We start from the raw sequence: 24752 nt of genomic DNA, 5'->3' as shown, positions 1-24752 counted from the left end.
CTGGAAGTGGGAGATTGAGTAGATGGGAGAGACTGAGTCTGTGTGCAATGAGAGGAGGTTGAGGTTTGCTGGAAAGGTTGTGAGGGGTGAGTGAGTTGCCTTTCCGGAGGTGGGAAGCCAGGAGGTTGGATAGTTTTTTGAGGTGGAGGGTGGCATGCTGTTCTAATTTGCGGTTGGCCTGTAGGAGGATGCTCTGAACAGCCGGTGTGGATGTGGGAGAGGAAAGATTAAGGACTTTTATTAAGGATAGGAGTTGACGGGTGTGTTCATTGGCTGAGTTGATGTGTAGGTGAAGGATTAGGTGGGTGAGGGCAATGGATTGTTCAGTTTGGAACTGGTATAGGGACTGATGGAAAGAAGGGTTACGGCCAGAGATGGGAACTTTAAGTGTGAGGCCTTTGGGGGTAATGCCAAATGTCGGACAAGCCTGAGAAAAATAAATATGGCAGCTTATACAGGAACATTCCACATGGGAAAAATATATTAAAAAATTGATATGTGTGCTTGTGTCTGTATATGTGCGGATGGATATGTGTGTGTACGAGTGTATACCTGCCCCTTTTTCCCCCTAAGGTAAGTCTTTCTGCTCCTGGGATTGGATTGACTCCTTACCCTTTCCCTTAAAACCCACATCCTTTCATATTTCCCTCTGTCCTGATGAAGCAACCGTGGGTTGCGAAAGCTTGAAATTTGTGTTTGTGTGTTTTTTATTGTGTCTGTCTACCAGCACTTTCTCGTTTGGTAAGTAACAGCATCTTTGTTTTTTAATATATATATATATATATATATATATATATATATATTACAGAACGTATATCTGCCTACGTAGATCAACACCTTCAACCCATTACATGCAGTCTCCCATCCTTCATCAAAGACACCAACCACTTCCTTGAACGCCTGGAATCCTTACCCAATCTGTTACCCCCAGAAACCATCCTTGTAACCATTGATGCCACTTCCTTATACACAAATATTCCGCACGTCCAGGGCCTCGCTGCGATGGAGCATTTCCTTTCTTTCCGATCACCTGCCACCCTACCTAAAACCTCTTTCCTCATTACCTTAGCCAGCTTCATCCTGACCCACAACTTCTTCACTTTTGAAGGCCAGACATACCAACAATTAAAGGGAACAGCCATGGGTACCAGGATGGCCCCCTCGTACGCCAACCTATTCATGGGTCGCTTAGAAGAAGCCTTCTTGGTTACCCAGGTCTGCCAACCCAAAGTTTGGTACAGATTTATTGATGACATCTTCATGATCTGGACTCACAGTGAAGAAGAACTCCAGAATTTCCTCTCCAACCTCAACTCCTTTGGTTCCATCAGATTCACCTGGTCCTACTCCAAATCCCATGCCACTTTCCTTGACGTTGACCTCCACCTGTCCAATGGCCAACTTCACACGTCCGTCCACATCAAACCCACCAACAAGCAACAGTACCTCCATTATGACAGCTGCCACCCATTCCACATCAAACGGTCCCATCCCTACAGCCTAGGTCTTCGTGGCAAACAAATCTGCTCCAGTCCGGAATCCCTGAATCATTACACCAACAACCTGACAACAGCTTTTGCATCCCGCAACTACCCTCCCGACCTGGTACAGAAGCAAATAACCAGAGCCACTTCCTCATCCCCTCAAACCCAGAATCCCCCACAGAAGAACCACAAAAGTGCTCCACTTGTGACAGGATACTTTCCGGGACTGGACCAGACTCTGAATGTGGCTCTCCAGCAGGGATACAACTTCCTCAAATCCTGCCCCGAAATGAGATCCATCCTTCATGAAATCCTCCCCACTCTGCCAAGAGTGTCTTTCTGCCGTCCACCTAACCTTCGTAACCTGTTAGTTCATCCCTATGAAATCCTCAAACCACATTCCCTACCCTCTGGCTCCTATCCTTGTAACCGCCCCCGGTGCAAAACCTGTCCCATGCACCCTCCCACCACCACCTACTCCAGTCCTGTAACCCGGAAGCTGTACACGATCAAAGGCAGAGCCACGTGTGAAAGCACCCACGTGATTTACCAACTGACCTGCCTACACTGTGATGCATTCTATGTGGGAATGACTAGCAACAAACTGTCCATTCGCATGAATGGACACAGGCAGACAGTGTTTGTTGGTAATGAGGATCACCCTGTGGCTAAACATGCCTTGGTGCACAGCCAGCACATCTTGGCACAGTGTTACACCGTCCGGGTTATCTGGATACTCCCCACCAACACCAACCTATCCTAACTCCGGAGATGGGAACTTGCCCTTCAGTATATCCTCTCTTCTCGTTATCCGCCAGGCCTCAATCTCCGCTAATTTCAAGTTGCCGCCACTCATACCTCACCTGTCTTTCAACAACTTCTTTGCCTCTACACTTCCACCTCGACTGACATCTCTGCCCAAACTCTTTGTCTTTAAATATGTCTGCCTGTGTCTGTATGTGTGGATGGATATGTGTGTGTGTGCGCGAGTGTATACCTGTCCTTTTTTTCCCCCAAGGTAAGTCTTTCCGCTCCCGGGATTGGAATGACTCCTTACCCTCTCCCTTAAAACCCACATCCTTTCATCTTTTCCTCTCCTTCCCTCTTTCCTGATGAGGCAACCATTGGTTGCGAAAGCTAGAATTTTGTGTGTATGTTTGTGTTTGTTTGTGTGTCTATCGACCTGCCAGCGCTTTCGTTCGGTAAGTCACCTCATCTTTATTTTTATTTGTAATTTTTCCCACGTGGAATGTTTCCCTCTATTATATATATATATTGATATCAAAATGGCCAGATGCTTGAAAAGGTCACTCTGTTTCTTCCTAATCTTGGTTCCTGTAACTAAATTTGCTTCCCCTGTCCCATCCCTTCACCAGAAGCCATTTTCCTGAACATCAGCACATTGATACTTTCATGACAATTCAGCCAACCACCACAGAGTCAACACTTCAACAACTGTCACATCTCAGACTCCAGTATTACTTTTCCCTACAGCCTTGATATATGTGAATGTCACATCCCTAGTAATGAATTGACTGTGATGGTGTGATGGAGACTTCCTCTACTTGGTCAAGTTAATAAACAAATACTGCAGAGTTCTAGGATGAGAATTTAGTGCTGTTCTTCGTTCACGAATCTCGTATGTGGTTAGTTATATTTGTTTTTTGCTCATGATTAATTAGAATTGTTGGCACTCGTCACCATGAAAGGAATGTTTCTATATAGTTGCTCCTTTGTGAGTGTTGTGCTTCTAGTTACTAGTATAACTAACTTAGTTTGCCACTCCTCCTAACTCTCTCTCTCTCTCTCTCTCTCTCTCTCTCTCTCTCTCTCTCTCTCTCTCTATATATAGTGCCATAACTCTTAATTGCAGCCACTCTTACAAGCGAGTGCCAAAATTATCCCAGCCGTTGACCTCCATCATCTTATAAATCATGAGTAGAACATAGATTTTTTTGTTTCAGAAGGAACTGTCAATGGTTCTGAACTGTGGTTGGCATGCTCCAATGCCAGGGTGGATCTACTGCTGGCTAGTAGCCGTGGCTGGCTGCAGTACTGCAGCCTTTCTCTGCCTAAAAAGCCAACAGCAGCATGCACAGTTAATGGCAATGTTTGGCTTGGTGATAGCATTGGCCAAATACATGCATATGTGTGAGTACATGTTTCTGTAAGAAAAATTGTTTCATAGCTGTATTTAACCAAATTTGTATACTTTGATGTTAAAGAGCTATGCAGTTTTTATTTCAATACTAAAGCTAAAATCAAAACATCTGTTATTTGAAATACTATAGTTCATTGATAATTGTTGAGATATATGCAAGTCAGTTGCTCAGTTTAATACCTCAAAATGTGTACAATGTAATGGACTTCTTATTTAAATGCAGGCATCTTCTAAACACAGTATACTTTTCTGACAAAGCAGTCATCATCACATTTAAAGAGTGTGTTATTTATGCATGCTTTATAGCACATTGCATTGGAAGGTTCTGATTGTGATTCAGCTAGGAACTAATGGCCATTCTGTTATAAATCAGTCTAAGCAACAAAAATCATATTTCAGGATGAGTAATAGAGCATTGCCCTGAAAAAATGGCACACATGATAATCGCAACTCTATTGAAAATGGGAGCATGCTAAAGCAACAATTAATTCACGGGATTTGAAACTGCTCCACTTTATTGTTTATCCTAGCAGGTGCTGCAGAAATATCATGTAATCTGCTTTGAGACTCAGTGATACAATACATGTCTCCTTTAAAACCCCAGAACGGTGTTTGAAAATTAGATGCAGTAGTATGTAATTAACTTACACACTTTTTTAGTTTTTCGTCAACAGATTTTCATAAAATGATCCTGGTCGCAAAATTTAACTGAAAGGAAGATTGTGATCTAGGTATTCTAGAAATCACAAATATTATGGATTCATGGAAAAGAAAAATATTGATTGTGAGATACTTGCATTGGAATCTGTCAATAGCAGAATGATAAGTACTTAATTTTTCAGTAAATGGCCATAACGTTAATGACCTGTGAAGTAAAGCGGCTGTTGTATTGTGAAGCAACATATTCCCATTTCGAACCTAAATCTGTAGTATATGAACTTTCTGGAACAGTTTTTGTAAATGAGTAGGTCCCTTTAAATGGATTAATGGCTGTACATAAACACTGTCAGTTCTGCATATGAAGTGAGAGAGAGAAAGTTTGCATGCTTTATTACAGAACCAATATTGAATGTGAGTTAGGAATGTGTGTGATGGATTTAGCTTCTAAAAATCAATTTTTCAAAAATACATTTTGTAATCTACAGAGTATGATTTGTGTAGTCTATAAATTTTGTCATGATAGTAGCATTGTAAATGCATTACAACTATTAAAATGTTTAACTCTGCACCTGATGTCATACTTTCTTTCCAGATGTTTGGGTAACTGGTGCCCATTGCAGAATTTGAGTTAATGTCAAGGCTCTTTTCATCTGATATCTTTAATTGACAGTTTTGCTGCATGACCCTACATTTCAGCTAAAAGCAGTATATTTATGTTAAGAATACAGTTTAGTATGTGGTGAATGAATTTTCCAAACTGCCATGTTAAAGTGAACAAAAATACATAATGAGAGGCAGCAAAATTGTGTTTATAAGAAATATGGGTTCATGGAAATCAGTGTACCAAGAAAGTAGAGAACGCAGCTAGAAATAAAGAACATAACCTTTCTAATTCAGCGTCAAAAATTGGGGTGGGGGAGGGGAAGAAAAGCAACTGACACTGTTAAGTATGAAACCAATTTTAGGCCATCGTATGGTCCGAGATGCCTTGCAAAGGGTAGGGAAGGAGATAATTTATTGTCTACTTTCCTGAACATGCCTCCACCATGTGTAAGACTGGACAAAATAAATAAAGAAGTTTCAGGTTCTGTATGTGATATTGCCAAATTTGCAAAGAAGAAATCAGTAGAATAATCAGTGAAAATTAATCAAAAAGAAATAGATATTGGGGAAGATACCATGATAATGCATCTCTTGAAAATACTTTGGATCTCTATGTTTTTGTAGATGGGACCTGGATGAACAAGAGGCACAAATCTCTCGTTGTTATTACACCAGTAATTGACATTGATTCGAGTAAAGTTCTAGATATAGAAACTATATCTAAATACTTCCACTTATGTAACTCTCAGGCTCTCCCAGCTTGGGTTGTCAGGTGTTCTGGCAGATATCACCATCATACTTGCACAATGCTGATATCCGGCTGAACACCCGATGACACAAGATGTCACTGCCACTTATGTTCAACAAGAATAAAGTCAGTCTTATACATAAGAAGTCTAATTACTTCTTATTTTATTGTTATATCAATTTAAATCCTATTAAGTATTCTCTCTCTCTCTCTCTCTCTCTCTCTCTCTCTCTCTCTCTCTCTCTCTCTCTCACACACACACACACACACACACACACACACACACACACACACACACACCTACCTTTGAAGCTACTGTCCATATTTAATTATTCTAAAATGTACCTCTCTGTTCATTTGACAAAAATCTCAGCAATTTATTTTGAGTATTTTGAATTCTTAACTGTATCATTGCAGCAAATTCTTCATAGCAACCAATGACAGTCACTACTGAAGGAACAATGACAAAGGTTTATAAGATTCTGCATGAAAAACTTCAGGTTGAAAATAACTGCACTCATTGAATGTGTCCTCTTCAGACACCCTGAACAAAAAAATTAAAGTGCTTGTTGACTTCAGCTACAAAATCCTACAAAAAATCAGTTCTATGCAATAAATAGCTGTGTTTAATGTTATAACTGGTGATGTAACATGGCTCTACTACTTCTACTTTTACTCTTAAATAAAACAGCACTCACATTTTTGGGACCTGTTAAAAGTGAAAAAGTGTGTGAAGTGTGGGAAAATACTAACAATGGGAAATCCAGATTAGTATGTAACAGTATTGTGAAATGGAAAGTTGCTAATCACCATATAGCAGAGATACTGAGTCACAGATAGGCACAACAAAAAGACTGTCACAAATATAGCTTTCGACCAGTAAGGCCTTCGTCAAAATTAGACAAAAAAACACACATATACACACTCATGAAAATGCAACTCAGACACTTGACTGCAGTCTGAGGCAACACTGCGAGCAACAGCACCAGTGCATGATGGGAGTGATGACTGGGGGGGGGGGGGGCAAGGAGGAGGCTGGGGTGGGGAGGGACAGTAGGGTAGTGGTGGCGAACAGTGGCGTGCTGTGGGGAGCACGCAGGGATGTGGTGGAAAGAGGGTAGGGCAGCTATGAGCAGCCGGGAGGGCAGCGGAGAGGTGGGGAGGGGGGATAGCAGAAAAACAGAGAAGTATAAAGACGGGTGCGATGGAGGGATGAGGGCTGTCTATTGCTGGAGTGGGAACAGAGAAGGGGCTGGATGGGAGAGGACAATGACTGAGGCTGAGGGCAGGAGGGTTATGGGAATGTAGGATATATTGCAGGGAAAGTTCCCACCTGCGCAATTCAGAAAAGCTGGTGTTGGTGGGAAGGATCCATATGGCACAGGCTGTGTAACAGTCATTGAAATGAAGGATGTCATGTTTGACAGCGTGCTCAGCAACAGAATGCTGCATTCTGTGTGGGCATGACAACCAACAAGCTGTCTGTCCAAATGAATGGCCACCGACAAACAGTGGCCAAGAAACAAATGGACCACCCTGTTGCTGCACACACTGCCAAATATGATGTCCTTCATTTCTGTGACTGCTGCATAGCCTATGCCATATGGATCCTTCCCACCAACACCAGTTTTTCTTAATTGCGCAGGTAGGAACTTTCTCTGCAATGTACCCTATATTCCCATAACCCTCCTGGCCTCAACCTTCATTAGTCATTGTCCTCTGCCATCCAGCTCCTTCTCTGTTCCCATTCCAGTGCTACATAACCCTCATTCTTCCATCTCACCCAGTCTTTTTACTTCTGTCCTTTTCCGCTATCTCATCCCCCACCCCCACCTCACCACCTCTCTGCTGCCCTCCGTCTAACCTCCCAACTCCACACAGCTGCCCTACCCTCTTTCCACCTCGTCCCTGCGCGCTCCCCAACAGCACTTCTCTGTCCGCTACACCTACCCTACCATTCCTCCCCCTCCCCACTCCTGCCTTCTCCTTAAACCCACCCAGTCGCCACTCCCTTCATGTATTGGTGCTGCTGCTCCCAATGTCGCCTCAGTTGTCTCAGATTGCTGTCATGTGTGTGAGTTGCGTTTGCATGAGTGTGTATGTGTGTGTTTGTCATCTAATTTTGACAAACGCCTTACTGACCGAAAGCTATATTTGTGACAGTCCTTTTGTTGTGCCTATCTGTGACGCAGCATCTCTGCTATATGGTGAGTAGCAACTTTCCTTTTCACAAGTGTGGGAAAAATATTGATCTGCATATTCTATGCAAAAGGTAGCCACATTGCTACCTTTATTGAGAATGAAGGCAATAGAGTAACTTCAATTTGGTGTCCTGGATTCTGTATGTCAAACTCTTCATATGCATAAAGGCAAAATGTCAGAATTTCGTTCTGACCTGGATCGTGTTGCATCTTGACAAATCACTAGCTCACCTTGTGGAAAATAACAATAGCTCTCCATAAGGAGACTCAATTATAGACACTTGTTCATCCATTGTATAGCCCTGATCCAGGTCCAAGCATTTTCCTCTTGTTCTCCAAAGCAAAAGAAACCATTTGTTTTGTGGTCATCAATTTGAATCACCAAAAGGAGCCACCCAAGTGTATCTGTGGACCTCATAATTGAAGCCTTCGTGCATTGGTTTGAACAGATGCAGTGATGCATGGAAAATCAGCATACTTTGAAAAGATGTATTGGGACGAGGTTTAAAAGATGATGATTAAGTAAACGTCTCAAAACTTTCATAGTGTCCTTCTTGTATGTTAAAGTTCAGTAAAATTCATTTGTAAAATAGTAGTAGTCCTAAGCAATAAACTAGTGATTAGTGATAAGGGGTCATAAATTTTCATGATTGCATCTACAAACATACACACATACTCCACAGGCCACCATGCGGTGCATGGTGGAGGATCCATTGAACCACTGTTATTCATTCTTGTCCCACTTGCAGATGAAGTGAGGGAAGAAAAACTGTTGCTAAGCCTCTGTTAGAGCCCTAATTTCTCTCACCTTATCTTAATAGTCGTTACACAAGATTATGTTGGTGGCAGTAGAATCCTTCTGCAGTCAGCCACACATGTTTTCCAAACTTTCTTAGTAGTATTTTGTGAGAAAAACATCGTTTTATCTGCAGGGATTCCCATTTGACTTCACAAAGCATTTCTGTAAATTCGCATATTGATCAGATCTATTGGTCAAAAATCTAGCAGCACAGCTCAGAATTGCTTTGCTGTCTTCCTTTAATCTGACCTGGTGGGAATAGCAAGCAGTTGAGCAGGACAAAAGAAAGTGTCACACAAGTGTTCTGTATTTGGTCTCTGTTATATATCAGCTACATTTTCATACAATTTTCCCAATAAATTGAAGTTGAGCATTTGCCTTCCCTACAACCAACCTTATATGCTCATTCCATTTCATGTTGATTTGCAACATTACGCCTAGGTATTTAATCGACATGACTGCATCAAGCAGGAAACCATTAATACTGTTTTCGAACCTTACATGATTTATTTTCCTACTCATCTGCAATAGCTTACATTCTTTAACACTTAGAGCAGTCTGTTTTTCAATACATCAAACAGGAATTCTAAGTCATTCTTTATTGGATGAAGGCAAGAAAGTCACTCAATGATGACTATCCTGTACACAAGTGTGTCATCAGCAAACAGTTGCAAATTGCTGCTCGCCATATCTGTCAAATCATTTATATCATACTTTTCAAACTTTTTGGATCGACAGCTGTCTTGAATTGAACATAAAAATGCACCGCTCATTTTTCAGTTTGATGTCTTATTTGAAGTGCGGGGTAAATAAACTTAAGTTTTGAAAAAAAATGAATGAATGAAGGTAGTTATTTCTTTATAAGTGTTGGCATAACACATTTTAATCAACTTTTAGTGTTATTCTATCTTATCCTCACAATTAAATCAAAGGTAAGGATGAGCTTGCTTCATCATCATCAGTTCTTCAAATGTCAGCCCAAGACTGGGAATTACTACTCGCATCTCCACATTCATTTCAACCAATTTCTTGCATTTACGACTATCAATGATGAGAAACCTACCTCACGTAAGTAAGATATTGCAAAAGATCTAAAAACTCTAAAGGCCTTGTTACTGGTTTGCTGGTACTCCTACTTCACCAAGCTCCAAAACTCATTCATTGATGAGGAAGTGAGTGATTTCAGAGTGGATTCTCAAGAGATATCAATAAATTGCTCTTGTTCTCCAGTGCTAAGTGTTGGTGGAAATTCTGTACTGAAAGGGTCTTTGATCAAGTTGTGCTGATCTTGTTTTGGGAAGTGCTTCAGATAGTAATCACACAGTTCAATTAAATTATCCACAAACACAGGCTTCAATTCTTCCCACTGTCTTCTAAAACTGTGTGAAGAGGAGAGAAAACTTATCAGTTTGAGGTAAAGGATCCTGGTTCAGAAACTACAGGGGTGGAAGTTGTAAGAGTCTGACTTTTAACTGCATACCTTTAACTGCTGTGAGCACTTGCCCGTCTTTGCTGCTGTGAAATGCATCTCTTCTACTGGACCTTAAAAGCTATGAGATTTGTTCATCTTTGCTACTGTGCAACATATCTCTTCTACTGAAGAAGTTACCCATATTACTGGGCATTTTTCCTGTTACAGCCCATACTAAGTACTCCCAAAATTTGGAAAGCAAAGAGCTTGGAGTAGAGGAGTTCCATTGTTAGAGATCTCAGATTGATTTTTGCTTATAACTTACAACTCTGTCATTTCTGGACCAGGATCCCTTATCTCAGACTGATATATTTACCCTCAAACTGATATATTTACCCTGCTCAATCATCTTTGACGATTTGTAATGAAATCATCCTTTGTATATTTATCATTCAATTTCCTGTTTCACAATACTTGTTTCTTTCTTTTCACAATACTTGTTTCTTTCTGAAGGCTGTGAATTGGTCTGACAGTTGCAGAATGTTGGTCTTACTTCCTTGAAGAGATACAGTCAATGAATGGATTTTCGGTGGTTTCTCAAAGGTACACCAGCAACAAAATGTAGTCACCATTCTACTAACTTCTTAGTATGCAAGAGTTCCTCTTGAACAAGACAAAGATAAAAGTCATTCCTGAATTCATACTTGCTTTTCAAAATATTCTTATGTGAAAGCCAATTAATAAATTAAGGAAATGGGCGACACACATCTGATGAAAACATCTCAACTTAAAGTGGCTGACATTTAATGAAGCTAATTCACTGATTGTAGGATGAACGTCAAGGGCTCGTGCACTTCGACACCACTACTTCTTCGTTAATAAAACAGTGTGTACAGATGGCATGAGGAGTCTTGTTACTGATGAGAGCTTGCAATCTGATATAACAGCCTCCCATGCTGTGACCTCCATCTGTACTTACACGTACACAATTTTCCTAATTTATGTATTGTGGTCCACGAAAGTGTGTGATATTTCAAAGAGGCCTGTTGCATTTCTTCCATGAGTTATATTCATGCAAAAAAGAAGATCTTTGATCTTTGTGAAATTTATTGTCTTGTGTCATCCACCATGTAACAGATTAGATAGGCATTATTGTGTCTTCATTCAGCTGAATAATGGAATCACCATTACATTCGAGGTTTTCAACCAATGGATCGTTAATGTCATCAGTCATATTGAGTATTTGATTTAATAGTGTTGTCTGACAGTGGCACACTTGCCAGCTGCTTAGCAGCAGACTCACCTACCATAATAGGTAACATGACCAGCTCCTCTCAGGTGCGCAGTCCTTGCATTGTTGTGGGAAAGAGGAGGTATGTTTGTATTTTTGTGATGATGAACACTTTCATAGGCCACTTTTGGCAATACCTGTGTCTCTGATTAACACTCGCCACCCACGACAGTGTAATGGTGTAATGGATTGCATTACTTAAAAAGTCTTAAAGCCACTTGCATACCTGAGAACTTATCCAATATTCTGATACCTTAGGTAACAGGCTGCAGTGGGGCACTGTGTCAAATGTTTGCCAGAAATGTAGAAATATGAAATCTACCTGTTGCCCTACATCCATGGTTTCCATAATATTATGCGAGAAAAGGGCAAGCTCAGTTTTGCATGAGCTCAATTTGTTTTTTGCCTCTCTTGTGCCTGACTAAGATTAAATTAAGACCACTGGATGTAATTTTTATTCCTACAGTGTTCCTACCACAATATTTAGTAACACTGCTGCATTTTTCAGATTCTGTGATGACTATCAAAAGGCACAAAATCATTTGTATTATTTTATTCTTGATGATGCTACCACTGGACTAGTCATAATATTTGTCTCAAGTGCAGTGTGTAGAAAGAATGGTCCTAATGAATCCTGCTTTGAAGAATATATAGAACAGTTCACAGTGATAAGTAATTCAGAGTGCTGTCTGTAATGAAATGAACTGACTGGTGGGATAAACCCAAGAGTACCTTCTTTTATGTTTATGGAAAATTCAATGCTATGCTAAGCTAAGTCACTGAAGAACTGTGAAGCAAAATGAACAATGTTAGCGCCTTGCTAGTTATGTGAGGTGTCTTGCTCTTCAATATGTATCACAAAGATGGAAGTAGGAAGGTGTGAGATCCGGGCTGTAGGGTGCATGAGGAAGAACAGTCCCGTGAAGTTTTGTGAGTTCTTTTCAGGTGCACAGACTTGAGAGTCCTTGCATTGTTATGGAGAAGAACAGGATTGCTTGCATTTTTGTGATGGAGTCACAGTTGCGTGCAACCAGATGCCATGTGGGAGATTGGACAGGTTCGCACAACTTTGTTGCGATGGTCACAGCGTCCAATGACTTGCCGTGCTTTTGTTCACTGCCAGGTCTTTGTAGATGTTCTTCAGGCACCTGCAAAGGTCTATGACGCTGTGGTTTTCCACCAAAAGAAACTCAATGATAGCTCTCTGATGGGAACACACCTCTGTTATAGATGCCATTTTGAAGGCTACATATAGTGCTGCCACATCTGAGAACTTCATGAAACTTTGGGGGCTGAAGCAGGAATATTCCACAATGTCCCGTAACAAATTCAACATTTTTTCATCGTAAATTGGCCTAGGAAAAAACTGTTGCATTGCATATTGAAAACCCCTTGTATAATTTTTACTTCAATGCACTAAGGGGATTCTGAACAAAAATCACTGCACTGACAAAATTTTGGAGCTCAAAATTCTATCCCTCCTTCAAAGAACTCAACATCCTATATTTCAGGAAAACTATCCTTGACTACATATGGTGAATAATGGTTGAACTATCTTTAATGAATGAGTACCACTGCTTCCCAGGCAGTGTGTGTTTGTATGATGTGTCACCCATCAAAAATCTCTGGTACATGATTCATTGACAGGTTATTTCTTACCATCTTCAAACTGCCACTGCTCATACTGTGTGAGCTCACATATAAATCAGAGAGAGAAAGAGTCCTCTAGGACATATCCAGACCCTCTAATTTGCAAAGTCAGAGATCATGTACAATTTTGTAATTCATTTGTGTCAATCATGTATATAACCTTATAAGCTCCCTTGTTCTTGGGAGATTATATGGGTTAATTAATGATTATTATGTTACAATCCTTTTGTTGTAGTTGACCGTGTATATCGAGACTTCGTTCATTGTTAAATGCAATGAAATGCCATGGTGTGGTACTAACTGATGGAGCTGCATTAAGAACTGATAAAATTTAACTTATTTCCTTTATCACATTGCACGAACATAAACACACTATTATTCAAATTGTGTGCCACTACTATTAAACACAGAGATAAATCCTTTGCTACGCAACCACCTTTGGTTCACGCAGCCTACACCTTCCACAGCCTCTCAACAACTGCTTCTACTTGCAACTCTCTGTGCCACTGGGTACTGTCACCCTCCAAAGAACAACCACTTACAGACACTACACACCAGTACCCTCAAAACCTGTGAGATAAAAGGACATTTCAGTTGCATATATATTCATGTTACATTTTTCAGAAATGTTAGTGTAATTAAACTGGAGATTCTGTAACAAAGAAACAGCACCTACATGCCCAAGTGTACAAAAATAATGTTGTTTTAATGTAATGGAATGTCACTTCATGTTGTTCTTTTGTATTGTGCGTGTAGCTCCAGGAGACAAGTCTTGATTCTATTTATTTTGTTACAACCAATTTAGGGGGAGTGACTGTTGCAAGCTCTTCAGTTATGCACTTGACCCAGATGCACCAAAACCTGCAGCTGTCTGCAGCCTGGTACCTCTTCCAGAACTCCAAAGGGTCGCTATTGGACTTAGCAATGGCAGGCTATTTCTGGTTCGCAGTGATATGTTGCCTACATCTCCCACTATGGGAGAAGGAAGCTTTGTTATGACTGAGTTGGGAAGCAGCACAGCATTACATTCAGTTACTGCTGTTTTTAGGGATAATGGCATGTAAGTATTAGCTTTCTAACTAATCACATATAATGACACATTTTCACTTTAACTGATAATATTACTGGGTTTATGAATCAATTTGCTGTATTTTGTAACCATGAAAAGTAATGTCCCATACTGGTTTTCTTTCAGAGAGTGTGAACTGTGGTGTGGAGAATCTCAAGGAAGTATTTCAATATACACAATCCGAGACAATATTGTAATGGCCCACAAAATTATAAACCATTATGAACCTGTGATTGAAAATGTTAATGTATTAAATCTTATTTCTACCCATGTTCCAATATATTATGACAATGAAGAAGTTGTTGTTTGCTCTTACGTGTACCCAGGTATGACTATATAAAAATGAAAATAATCAATTTTTGACAGTATAATGTATTCGGATAGATAAAAATCTACTCACCAAACAGCAGCAGGAAAACACACACATAAAAGGAGATTATACTATTGCAATCTTCGAAGCCAGTGGCTCCTTCTTCTGGCAGAATGGTTGAAGGGGTAGGAAGACGGATGAAGGAGAAGGACTGGAGAGATTTAGGAAAAGGGGTAATTTCAGAAAAGTTATGTAGAACTGCTGGTCAGGGGAGACATACCAGATGGGATAAGAGAGAATGTTCCTGACTCAGAAAGCTTGCAATTGTATAACCTTCTTTTATGTGTTTTCCTGCCACCACTTGGTGAGTAGATTTTTATGTATCTGATTACAGGTATGATTTTATGATTTTGTATTATCTCAGCACATATAAGTTACTAACTTAAAATCCATAATTAACAATTTTATGTATTCTTCTGTAACTTAGGGTGTGTTGTATATCAATGGGAAACAGCATCTCACACCATTGTCAATAAACTGGACTGTTCTAAGCTGGTTCCTTGCTCCGAAAGTTTGAAATCTATCAGTATTGAGGAACACCTGAGCCCAGGAAAGTGTCAGGTAAATTATTTTAATATTTCAAAATATATTAATCAGAACTTCCCAGGACGATAGTGAAAGAGATCAGAAAATGTTATCACATTGAGTCATCAAGCAGCAGTAGGAGGAGGAGGAGGAGGAGGAGGAGGAGGAGAAGAAGGAGAAGAAGAAGAATCCTCCAGTCTCATTTCATAAGCAGGGCTGCATTTTCCTGTCCACTACTTTCAATTGTCTTCATAGTTAGCCTTCTTGTCACATGCTATAATGAGTTTTTCTAGGCATTTGTTGTTAGCTTATTGCTTCAATATTAATATTTGTCCTCTCTTGACTTCTGAAAGAAAGATCCTGTTTTTGTTACTTAACTTTTTCAGACATAGGATAGGTGTTTATGTATGTTATGAACTTTATTTGTTACAGGTAACAAGTTTAGCCATATTAAACAGTGAGTTGTACATTGGTACAACATGGGGATGTATTGTTGTCGCAGAACTGTCAACAATGCGCCCAATTACCGTGTTTCGGCCTTATGAGGAAGAAGTGAGAGCCATCATACCTTTAGTGAGACTTTCTGCTGATATTACTGGTTTCAGAAATACAACAGAGGACTGCAATACTGGAAAAATTTCATATCCACTGGTTGCTTCAGTAGGAAAAGGTTACCGCAGCTTAATTTCGCGATACACTGATACTGTTGTCACACCTTCAATACAGAGTCCTACAAGTGTACCCGCCGATGCACGTAACCAAAATATGTATATAATTCTGTGGCGAACAGAAAATTGGGCAGCTGCTTAGAATCTCTTATTGTCATTTCTTGGGGTATATTTCAATTACCTCATAACTATAGCACAAATTAACGACCTCACATGCTCAGAGTGAAAAATCAAGTGATCTTGAAGTAATCATATAGTGAAATTTATAGACTCGCAGACATTGAGTTTCTTTTCTTATTCTTATCAGTAAAAATAAATGGATTTATTAATAAGAAATGATTGTGCACTGAAATCTTCAGTTGATATTATTGTGCCAGTGCCTCGCTCGACTGCTTGCCTTATACTTGCGATTTTTTGAGGAAAAAAATGTAATAATGGTGTGAAAAATTCATTTATTTTTGTTTGTTTAAATATTCAGATGCGGATTCCTTGTATTTAAGTTCTGCTGCTTTGCAGCATTAATACTCGTCAGGTACCGCAACTGATTGGTTGTCAGTGCATAGAAAGGAGAAATGGGAAGTTTTCTCACTGCTCACCATTTTCTGGGTTCAGTATACTTATCGTAATACTTCTCCAGGTATTTGAATATATTTTCATAACTGCATATTTTTCACTTATGAAATAATTCAGCAACAGTTTCAGTTTGTTCTGGAACACAAGCATTTAACAATATGAGTCTTACTTTGTTTCTAGTGTACTTGTCTGAAAATTGCCATGCATATACAAATGTATGAAAACTGACTATATCTTAAAAAGTGTGAAACTTTATAAGCTTTTTTTAAAAAAAAAGTTATATATCTTATTCTGTTCTGCTTGAACAAATGAGTAGTATACATATGTGTAAATATTAAAAAAATATTTTTTTAACTTTTCTCAGAATGTAATGCAGAATTGCAGGAATCTCATCAAACTATCAGTTAAATTTCTTTTATAACATTCAGTTCATTCAGGCTTTTAACACAAAGCATATTTTAATATTGCAGAAAACTGCAAAGTCATACTATTTGGTACACTACTTGTGATACTCTATACCGTTTATCATCTGATTATATCCTTCGGCCGCCCCACAATGGTGGAACTGTTACGATGAAACATAATGATTGCAGTCTTCCTGTTTTCTGACAAGCAGATAATGTAAATGTAAATTAAAAATTAATACGGTCATTGAAAAGGAAGGTGGGGATAGTGCAGATTGGTACATGACGTGAACACCTGTCTGCAACAATTTCCCACAGTTGTATAATTCTGGTTTTTACTTTTGTTGTGAGATCAGTTATTAAAATTTATATATGCCTTCTGCAACATCCTCTGCACATTTGAAACAGGCTGTATGCTTTTTAAAGCAGGAATCTTCTGACTTTGGTGAGGACTTACTAGAAAGTAACTTCTGTTAGGCTATAAATAAAATAATGGCTTAGCTAAAGCAAATTTAGTAGAAAAATCTTGTAAACTTCATCTTCTGTGCATAAAATTCTTTCACTTAAGATTTCTGAAACAGAACAAGTACAGAACTTGCAGTACCCGAAATATTTAGCACAACTTCATGTAAAACATGTCAAGAACTCTGTGGAAAGTGCTTTAACATTTCGGAAATTGTGAAATTTGTTCACAAATTTTTGTCAGTTTTTTTGTACCAGTTTGTTTTTACTTACATGTGGACAGTCACTTCCATTGTCATCGTCATCATCACCTGTTTCATCATATTCAGTCCACTTACGGCACAAATTTTGCAATAAATATCAGCAGCTTTCAGATTTTTTGTTACTAAGAGTCAGATTTCTTATTTGACAAGGTGTTCAGTTATAAAAATGAGCTTGAAATGCTCATTTTGAATGGCTACTGTAAGCAAACAAAAAACAATGTGGCTTTCTCGTTATCTCAGCTCACTGGCCTACTGCATTACATATGCTCCCCTCTTTTTCCTATGCTACTTTTCAATAATAAGTACTGTTTGCCATCTTTCTGTGTATGTTTTAATTAAATTTCTTATGAAGCACATATGAAATAAATACAAAACTGAAGGCATATGTAACAGACATTTAACACTCGTCAGGCAGTTTCATAATTACTACAAAATGTGATAAGGAATAGACGCACACAGAGTGCATTAAATATCCCAACAATCTGCACTCATTAAAATGGGTGACACTTTAGTTGTTAATTTAGCACATTTTGAAATAAGATTTCAGAAATCACAGCTTAATAGTTTCAGTAGCACATTCTGAAATGTAATGTTATTTTGTTACTGACTTCCTAAATCTACAGTTTGAAAGTAGCTACCATAAAATAACACTCTCTCTCTCTCTCTCATTACGATGCATCTGTAGAATTTTTTTTGGTAGGGAATTACTTGCGTTTATTGCCACTGACATTTAAACTGTTTACAACAAAAATACATTCTTATTTGTAGAGCTTTAATTATATTGTTACTGTATTCATACAATTTTTTGTTCATGATAGCTCATTTATAATTAAGGCTTAGCAGTAGTATTTGAATCAAGTACCAATGCATAATTTCTTAACACTAGGTTCCTTTATCTTGAATGGGGAAAATATTTTGAGAGCATTTAAATGAAAAGCTTCCCCCTCAGAACAGATTTCAATGCAAGCATTTCTAAAGACTCACCACGTGTTGTTTACCTCAGCAGAGGATTTTTACTGTCCATTTGTAGCAATTTTTATGTGTTTTAAAAGTATTAATATTTTCTTTAAATGCTGTGATACCTATACAGCTGTAAAAAAAAATATGTTGGCCCAAAACTTCAGTCCTATGAAATATACTAGAAAAGTTGACTTCACAGCTTTTTTTAGATTCTTGTGGTGTGATGATTACTGTGTTTGTAACAATTTGAACATTTTGTATTTATGTTATAGACTTAATTTATAAGAGAAGCTTGAAGCAGTACTGTTGTTGTTGACAGTAATCCTGCTGTAACATTTGTAAGTCTGTATATGGTTGTGCAAATTACTGAAGAATTTCTAAAGTCTGTATTTCTAGTCATTTCAGTTACTCAGTGAATCCCGTAAATGTAAAGTATTAAAAGCAGCACTGACATCCAAATATATGTTTGAATGGAACATATTTTCATGGCATAGTGATTGCACATCTGTTTGTAATACTTCAGAAAACTGTATCAGATAAGAGGAAATAATTTTATATGAATTGTTTACAGAAAAAAATGAGGAAGCAATTTTTGAGAAAGTGGTTCCTTTGTTGTTGATGTAAAGTGATCTCATTATTTTACCTGTTGTAAACTGTTGTTAATTAATGTAAATAATGATGTACATATTGTTTGTGCTTATAGTAAGCAATAAATTGTTCATGTTTCCAACTGTTGTTTACTTGTCAACATAATCTTTATTGAAGAAAAATTTTCACTAATATTTTTGAAGTAGCAGTGACCTTTCCTGAGTAACACTTCCTCTCCTAATATAAATCTACAGATATAAAGTAATGCAGACATAGAGAGGTACTGGGGGAAGTACAACTGTGAGAGCGGATCATGCGTCATTCTTGGATAGTTTATTCTGTAGAGCACTTGTCCATGAAGGGGAAAAGTCACAGGTTCGACTCTTGGTTCACCATAAGTTTTGATCTGCCAGAAAGTTTCAATGCAGAAGTAATTCCAATAATTATCAGTGTTTGTTGTTAGTATATTTTATAGCAGTAGCCTGCAGCAGCTGCTTTGCCTATTAACATATAACTTAACTTTATCCACATTCCTTCGTTATGCGATTTATAGATGATGATGCCTGAATGATTGAATGAATTAATGCAGTACATTTTTCCATACCATATGTGCTAACTGCAGAACTGAACTGTGGGATGGAAGGTTGATAGCTTGGTAGAGAATAGGATGGGATGGTTCGTAAAGCAAATACAGGATAGTACAACAGCAGGAATAACAGTACAGTATTAATCAAGCAGAAACATCATCAGAAAATTCCATAATTCAATCCTTAACTATGAAATCATTTTTTGGAGATCAAATGCACAAGATATGGACACCATTGCACCATTTGCAAAGAAGTTTCATTTAAAAATTCGAAATGCATGTTAACTTCAATGGTTAGAAAGTGTCCACAGAGGCAAAGTAGGTGATTGAACGAAAAACCAACCTTACATGTTTTCTGTGTCATGTCTGCCAGATTCCTTACATTTAGAACAAAGGCTTGTTGTGTATGAACTTCCCTATAATAAAGATTTGCACAGACCAAGAAATCACAGGGCATACTTTTTCAAATCAGTCTGAATTCTTGCTCTGTTTACAATGCATAAAAGGCACACGGTCATTTATCCTAATCCTCTGCTATAAGACAAATTCTACAGGATGTCTTGTCTGTGCCAAAGTCCCCAGAAGTTATTTAAGTCAATGCCAAGGAGTAAACAAGGCATCAAAATTGCACTATGATAAGGAAGATATGATAATCCATTTGAACTTTCCTTTTTGACACTGTAGCCACATCTTACACAAAAAAGTTCAGAATGATCTCATTTATAAAGTAAAAGCTTTAAATATTCAAGTAGAGCTGTTAGCATCCAAAACAAAAAATAGGACCTCCTCTACAAACCCACCGAGATCTGTGTATAGCTGCACAGGCATATGTAGTTTCTGATGTACTTTCTTCAACAACAGGAGCTTATATCCTGCTACGGCATTTCCTTTATAATTCAACTAGTGGTATTTGTTAATGCATATTACACTCGGTGTGGTGAGAAATTCTGTTAATGCTCGCCATAAAAATGTCACTGGATTTACACCAAAAACTAAATTTCCTAAGATATTTGGTGCGAAGGTGAAATAAAGAAGTGATATGTGGTACAAGTTATGGCCATACAGTGAATTCAACAGGAAGATCTACAAGGGAAGCTTTATTGGATGTTCGAAATAAATGTTTTTCAAGACTCCATACAGCAGAAGACAACAAGGACTTTGTGAATGGTATTTTAAACATGTATGGAGTATCTATTTCCAAATGTTTTCTTTTGTAGAAGTAAGCGTCCAGTCATGCATGTGGTGTACCATGCAGCGATAGATTTCCTGTCAAGTAGAGGCTTGTGCTCCACCTCTATTAATGTCATTGTTGACAGAACATTAAATGCTAAAATTCATCTTTCTTTCTTTCTGAAAATTTTATGTAAATTATCTGGCATATCGCTGTTCTTTCCAAACCTAACTGTCGTTGAATATTTCATTCAATTATTTTTATAAAATCATAATCAGACCAAAGGGCGCAGCTTGTGGTCTAGTGGCTAGCATTGCTGCCTCTGGGTCACAGGGTCCCAGGTTCGATTCCCAGCCGGATTGCGGATTTTCTCTGCTCAGGGACCGGGTGTTTGTGTTGTCCTCACCATTTCATCATCATCATCATCATCATCATCAGTCGTAACATTGGCTCTATTGGGCTGTGTAAAAATTGGACTGTGAAAAAATTGGAAATTGGTACTGGCGCTGATGTCCGTGCGTTTAAGTGCCCTACAAACTGAACATCATCATCATAATGAGACAAAAAATGTATTATGGGCTTGTATAAATTTATTTAAAAAGGTTGAATTATAAGTCATTGGTATTAAATTAATTACAGCTGGATGTAAAAGCAAGTTGATGGAGTCAGTTGCAGAAAGTCCTCTGGTCATTGTTAGGAGTACCCAAAATGAACATCAATGTTGTACATTCAAATGGTCAGTTCTACCTAATACAAAAAATTAACACTGAAATATTTACTCCAGATATTGCAACAAATCTTATTAATACCCCATACAACTCCTTGGTAAAGTTTCATTCATTTCGTATTCATGGTTTGCACACATTCAGAAATGTGGCACAGAGGTCAAAGAAATATGTAGCACCATTCTTGTTAGTAGCTTAGGTCGAGACTTGACATTGCTTTTTGTGTATATTATTACTTCTCCTTTCCTGTAGCCCTTTCTATACTAATATTCCTGGTCATCTTTTGTAGCTCTTCTGTTGTGCAGTAGTTTTGACATCTGTGGCTTATTCTATCAGTCAGAAGCATCACAATCTTCACACTAATGCCAGAGAATGCTAAGCCACCTGTCTCATGTGATTTTCAATTCTGGAAATGAGTTTACTGTCCAAATTTTTATCTGAATTGCCAGCTCTTTTCCTGACATGCCCCTCTAATGTGCTGACAAGTTAGGTCAAGATATTTATTAGGTTCATAATATGTGAAAACTTATGCCATGAATCTCATGAAGTTGATATATTTTTTAATCATTTCTCGTGAACTCTCTTACTGTAAATTAAGGCTGATAATGACCTGTTTTCAGTCTGAAGATACTTATGACAGGTTGTATAATTTATGAAGTAATGCATACAACCACTGTTTTCCAAAATTTCCACCAAAGAGTGTACTGAGCTGAAAGCAGATAAAGTTTATCATTAAATAGTTCTGAAATTGCTATAGCAGTATGCAATAGAGATGGGCAAACTCATTCATCCTTGGGAACTAGTTCACTGGTGATCGCTCTTTTTTGGGAACTGTTCATTTTTACTCGTTCACCGTTCATATGTGCATGGTATATGGTTCTTATGAAAAATTGAAGATTAGGAGCATAGGTGACAGAACAATGAAAGATGCCAAGAGGGGGCACTTGCCTCTCCCCTGGAGTACAGAGTTTTTATTCATTACAGAATTCTCACGCACTCATAGAAAGAATTTCCATGATTCTGCAAAACCTCTCATTTAGCCGGCTGTAGCATTCTGTGGCTGATCACAGTGAAATAATACAAGGTGGCACATGAAAAACCAACTCCAAGTACAGACTGCTCACCAGTTATGCATGATCTGTTGACCACTATGAGCAGAATAGATAAATATGCAATAATTAGGCAGTAAAGAAATAACAAATAAGCTAATGCAAACAACAACTTCGAAACAATAGATGACGATTGGTGGGCGACATTGGGCAGTCTAGTACTTGGGCCAATTTTTTGTGCACCACCTTGTGCCAATGAAATAATTCTGTAGAACTTATCACATTCTCTTTACAACATTTGAGACCAGACATTTGGTTGTAAGTCGGTCTGCATTCTTTAACAATGAACATTCTGTTTTACCTTGGATCAAAAAGGACGGAAAATGGTCACTCGTGTGTGGTATGCTGACTTCCTTTGCATGTGTAATAACGAAAAAATTTGCCTTTTCGTAGCTATGTCTTTGGTTGTTTATCGAAATAATGAAGTAAGCTGATATGCCCTTTTGTTACTGTTGCAAATTTTTATGTAATTTACATAATTATAAAATACATTTTAATTATTGGTCATGAAAGCTGAATAGAATACGGAAAGTACCAGAAGCCCAGAGTTGAAGAAAGGTTTGAAACAGATCTAGAATAGGCGAGCGCAGTGAACGAAATGAACAACAACTCAATACTAAACTAACTATGGGCAGCTGCCAGTGGAACTGCGATTAGTGGCCACACGAAGATGAACGAGTCCGGCCAAGGAAGACAGAGACAGAGACGGGGATGAGTCCGAGGTTGTAACGAGACCAAATGACGTGCCATTGCAGGAACGAGACTGACTGTTTCTTGTTCCCGGGAACTATAACTAAAAAGCTGCAACCGAAGTGAACTATGAGAGCTCATTCCTTAGAATTCATTCCTCGCTCCTCCCGTTCATCTTGGTGAACTGTTCCATTGGATCCATTAGTTCGTGAACGACCCATCTTTAGTATGCAATCAATGTAATTTTGGTAGCATAACAAATGTAAACTCCAGTGAATCTGACTTTTTGTGTTTTCTAGTAGTCTTCATTTATGAGTTGATCATAATTGTACTCAAAGATACTTAATCAGAATTTTGTGCCTCTTTAAGTGTTCTTAGTTAAAATTGGGAAAATAAGTGGAGAAAAAACTCATTTGTTGTAACAGTGACAAGACAGAAATACTATGCAATATGCATCTTTCATGAAGAAATATACAAATGTTTCTTTATTATTATTCAAAATAAAGAATATAATTTATGGATATTCTTATTACAAAATTATGGTGTTTTAACTTACTCCTCATTTTAGTGGCTGTGTTACAAAGCCTTGCAGCACAATGTACAGGTTAACTTTTTTCACTTATTAAAAAGCAAGCAGAAACAGTTTTACTTGATAACATCTATCAACAAGAGCTTTTAAAAAGTCTGTAACATATGCCATATAAATCAATAATTCTATACAGTAAAAATATTCAGACCAGTGATTTCACAAATAAAATGCACACTAAATAAGTGACATCACAGTTCTCCTTAAAGCTCAAGTTCATTTGTGAATCATCTACTCACAATATCATTAAAAGAAGAAAAATTATAATTTTACAACTTCTTTTTGAGGCCATCGAAGCACTTAGCAGTTTTTCTGTAAGTAATTATCATCACAGTCCTTCAGTTAGAGCAGCATGTAACTTACAACACAGCATTACTGAAATCATATTGGGTGTTATTTCTAAACCCAAATGAAGTTCCAGTGAAAAAAATTGTTATTGGGGAAAGATAACACTCAGCATAGTTTAATACAATAACCAAGTAGGAGGATAGTGTGTATTTGAAATTAGACACCAATTGATGGTGTTAGTTTTGACAAAATAATTTTCAGATTTATTCCCAGCAATCAATTATATGAAGAATCACATTATCACACATGGCATTGCACAGCACAAGGGGAGGCATACTGGCACAACAGCTGCACCTCCTGAGCTACTGCTCTTGGATTTACTGTAGCTTTCTGCTTCATATTTGTATTTCCCCTTTGCCCTCCTACCAGATGCCTGGAAAAAAATTAACACCAGATTCAGTAAAGGACAGTGGTTTGAAGCAAAACAGAGCAAGACAATGAACATTTGATCAACCTTTTTATTTCTCTTTTGTATATGAGGTAACTTAATACAGATAACTAAGTCAGAAAAAAAGAGTTTGTATAAGGAAGTCATTTTTTTACATCTTACAAGGAATGTGAAATATGTGTGAATTAAGTATTTTGAGCAGACTCATGTAAGATAGTCATGGAGTCTTTATCAACCACAAATACCTTCCAATACCCTC

General features: G+C 38.1%; 2 protein-coding genes across 3 annotated transcripts in view; one reads left to right on the top strand and one right to left on the bottom strand.

Annotated features, from left to right (window-relative positions):
- The window catches only part of LOC124550888 (leucine-rich repeat serine/threonine-protein kinase 1), a 146708-nt gene extending 127682 nt beyond the window's left edge, over positions 1-19026 (top strand). The window contains exons 39-43 of the mRNA XM_047125694.1: positions 3449-3635; positions 13814-14068; positions 14204-14403; positions 14875-15008; positions 15405-19026. Coding sequence (XP_046981650.1) covers positions 3449-3635; positions 13814-14068; positions 14204-14403; positions 14875-15008; positions 15405-15782 — 1154 coding nt within the window. The 3' untranslated portion in view covers positions 15783-19026. The remainder of the gene's footprint in view (positions 1-3448; positions 3636-13813; positions 14069-14203; positions 14404-14874; positions 15009-15404) is intronic.
- A 4584-nt stretch (positions 19027-23610) lies between these two features.
- LOC124600066 (extensin) overlaps positions 23611-24752 on the bottom strand; it is a 356254-nt gene continuing 355112 nt past the window's right edge. For both annotated transcript variants that reach the window (XM_047136131.1, XM_047136130.1), the window contains exon 9: positions 23611-24478. In XM_047136131.1, coding sequence (XP_046992087.1) covers positions 24338-24478 — 141 coding nt within the window. In that variant the 3' untranslated portion in view covers positions 23611-24337. The remainder of the gene's footprint in view (positions 24479-24752) is intronic.

The sequence above is a fragment of the Schistocerca americana genome, chromosome 1 (genome assembly GCF_021461395.2).
Source record: "Schistocerca americana isolate TAMUIC-IGC-003095 chromosome 1, iqSchAmer2.1, whole genome shotgun sequence".
Classification (NCBI taxonomy): domain Eukaryota; kingdom Metazoa; phylum Arthropoda; class Insecta; order Orthoptera; family Acrididae; genus Schistocerca; species Schistocerca americana.
Note: the sequence above shows the minus strand (reverse complement) of the source record. Positions and strands in the feature narration are given on the sequence as shown.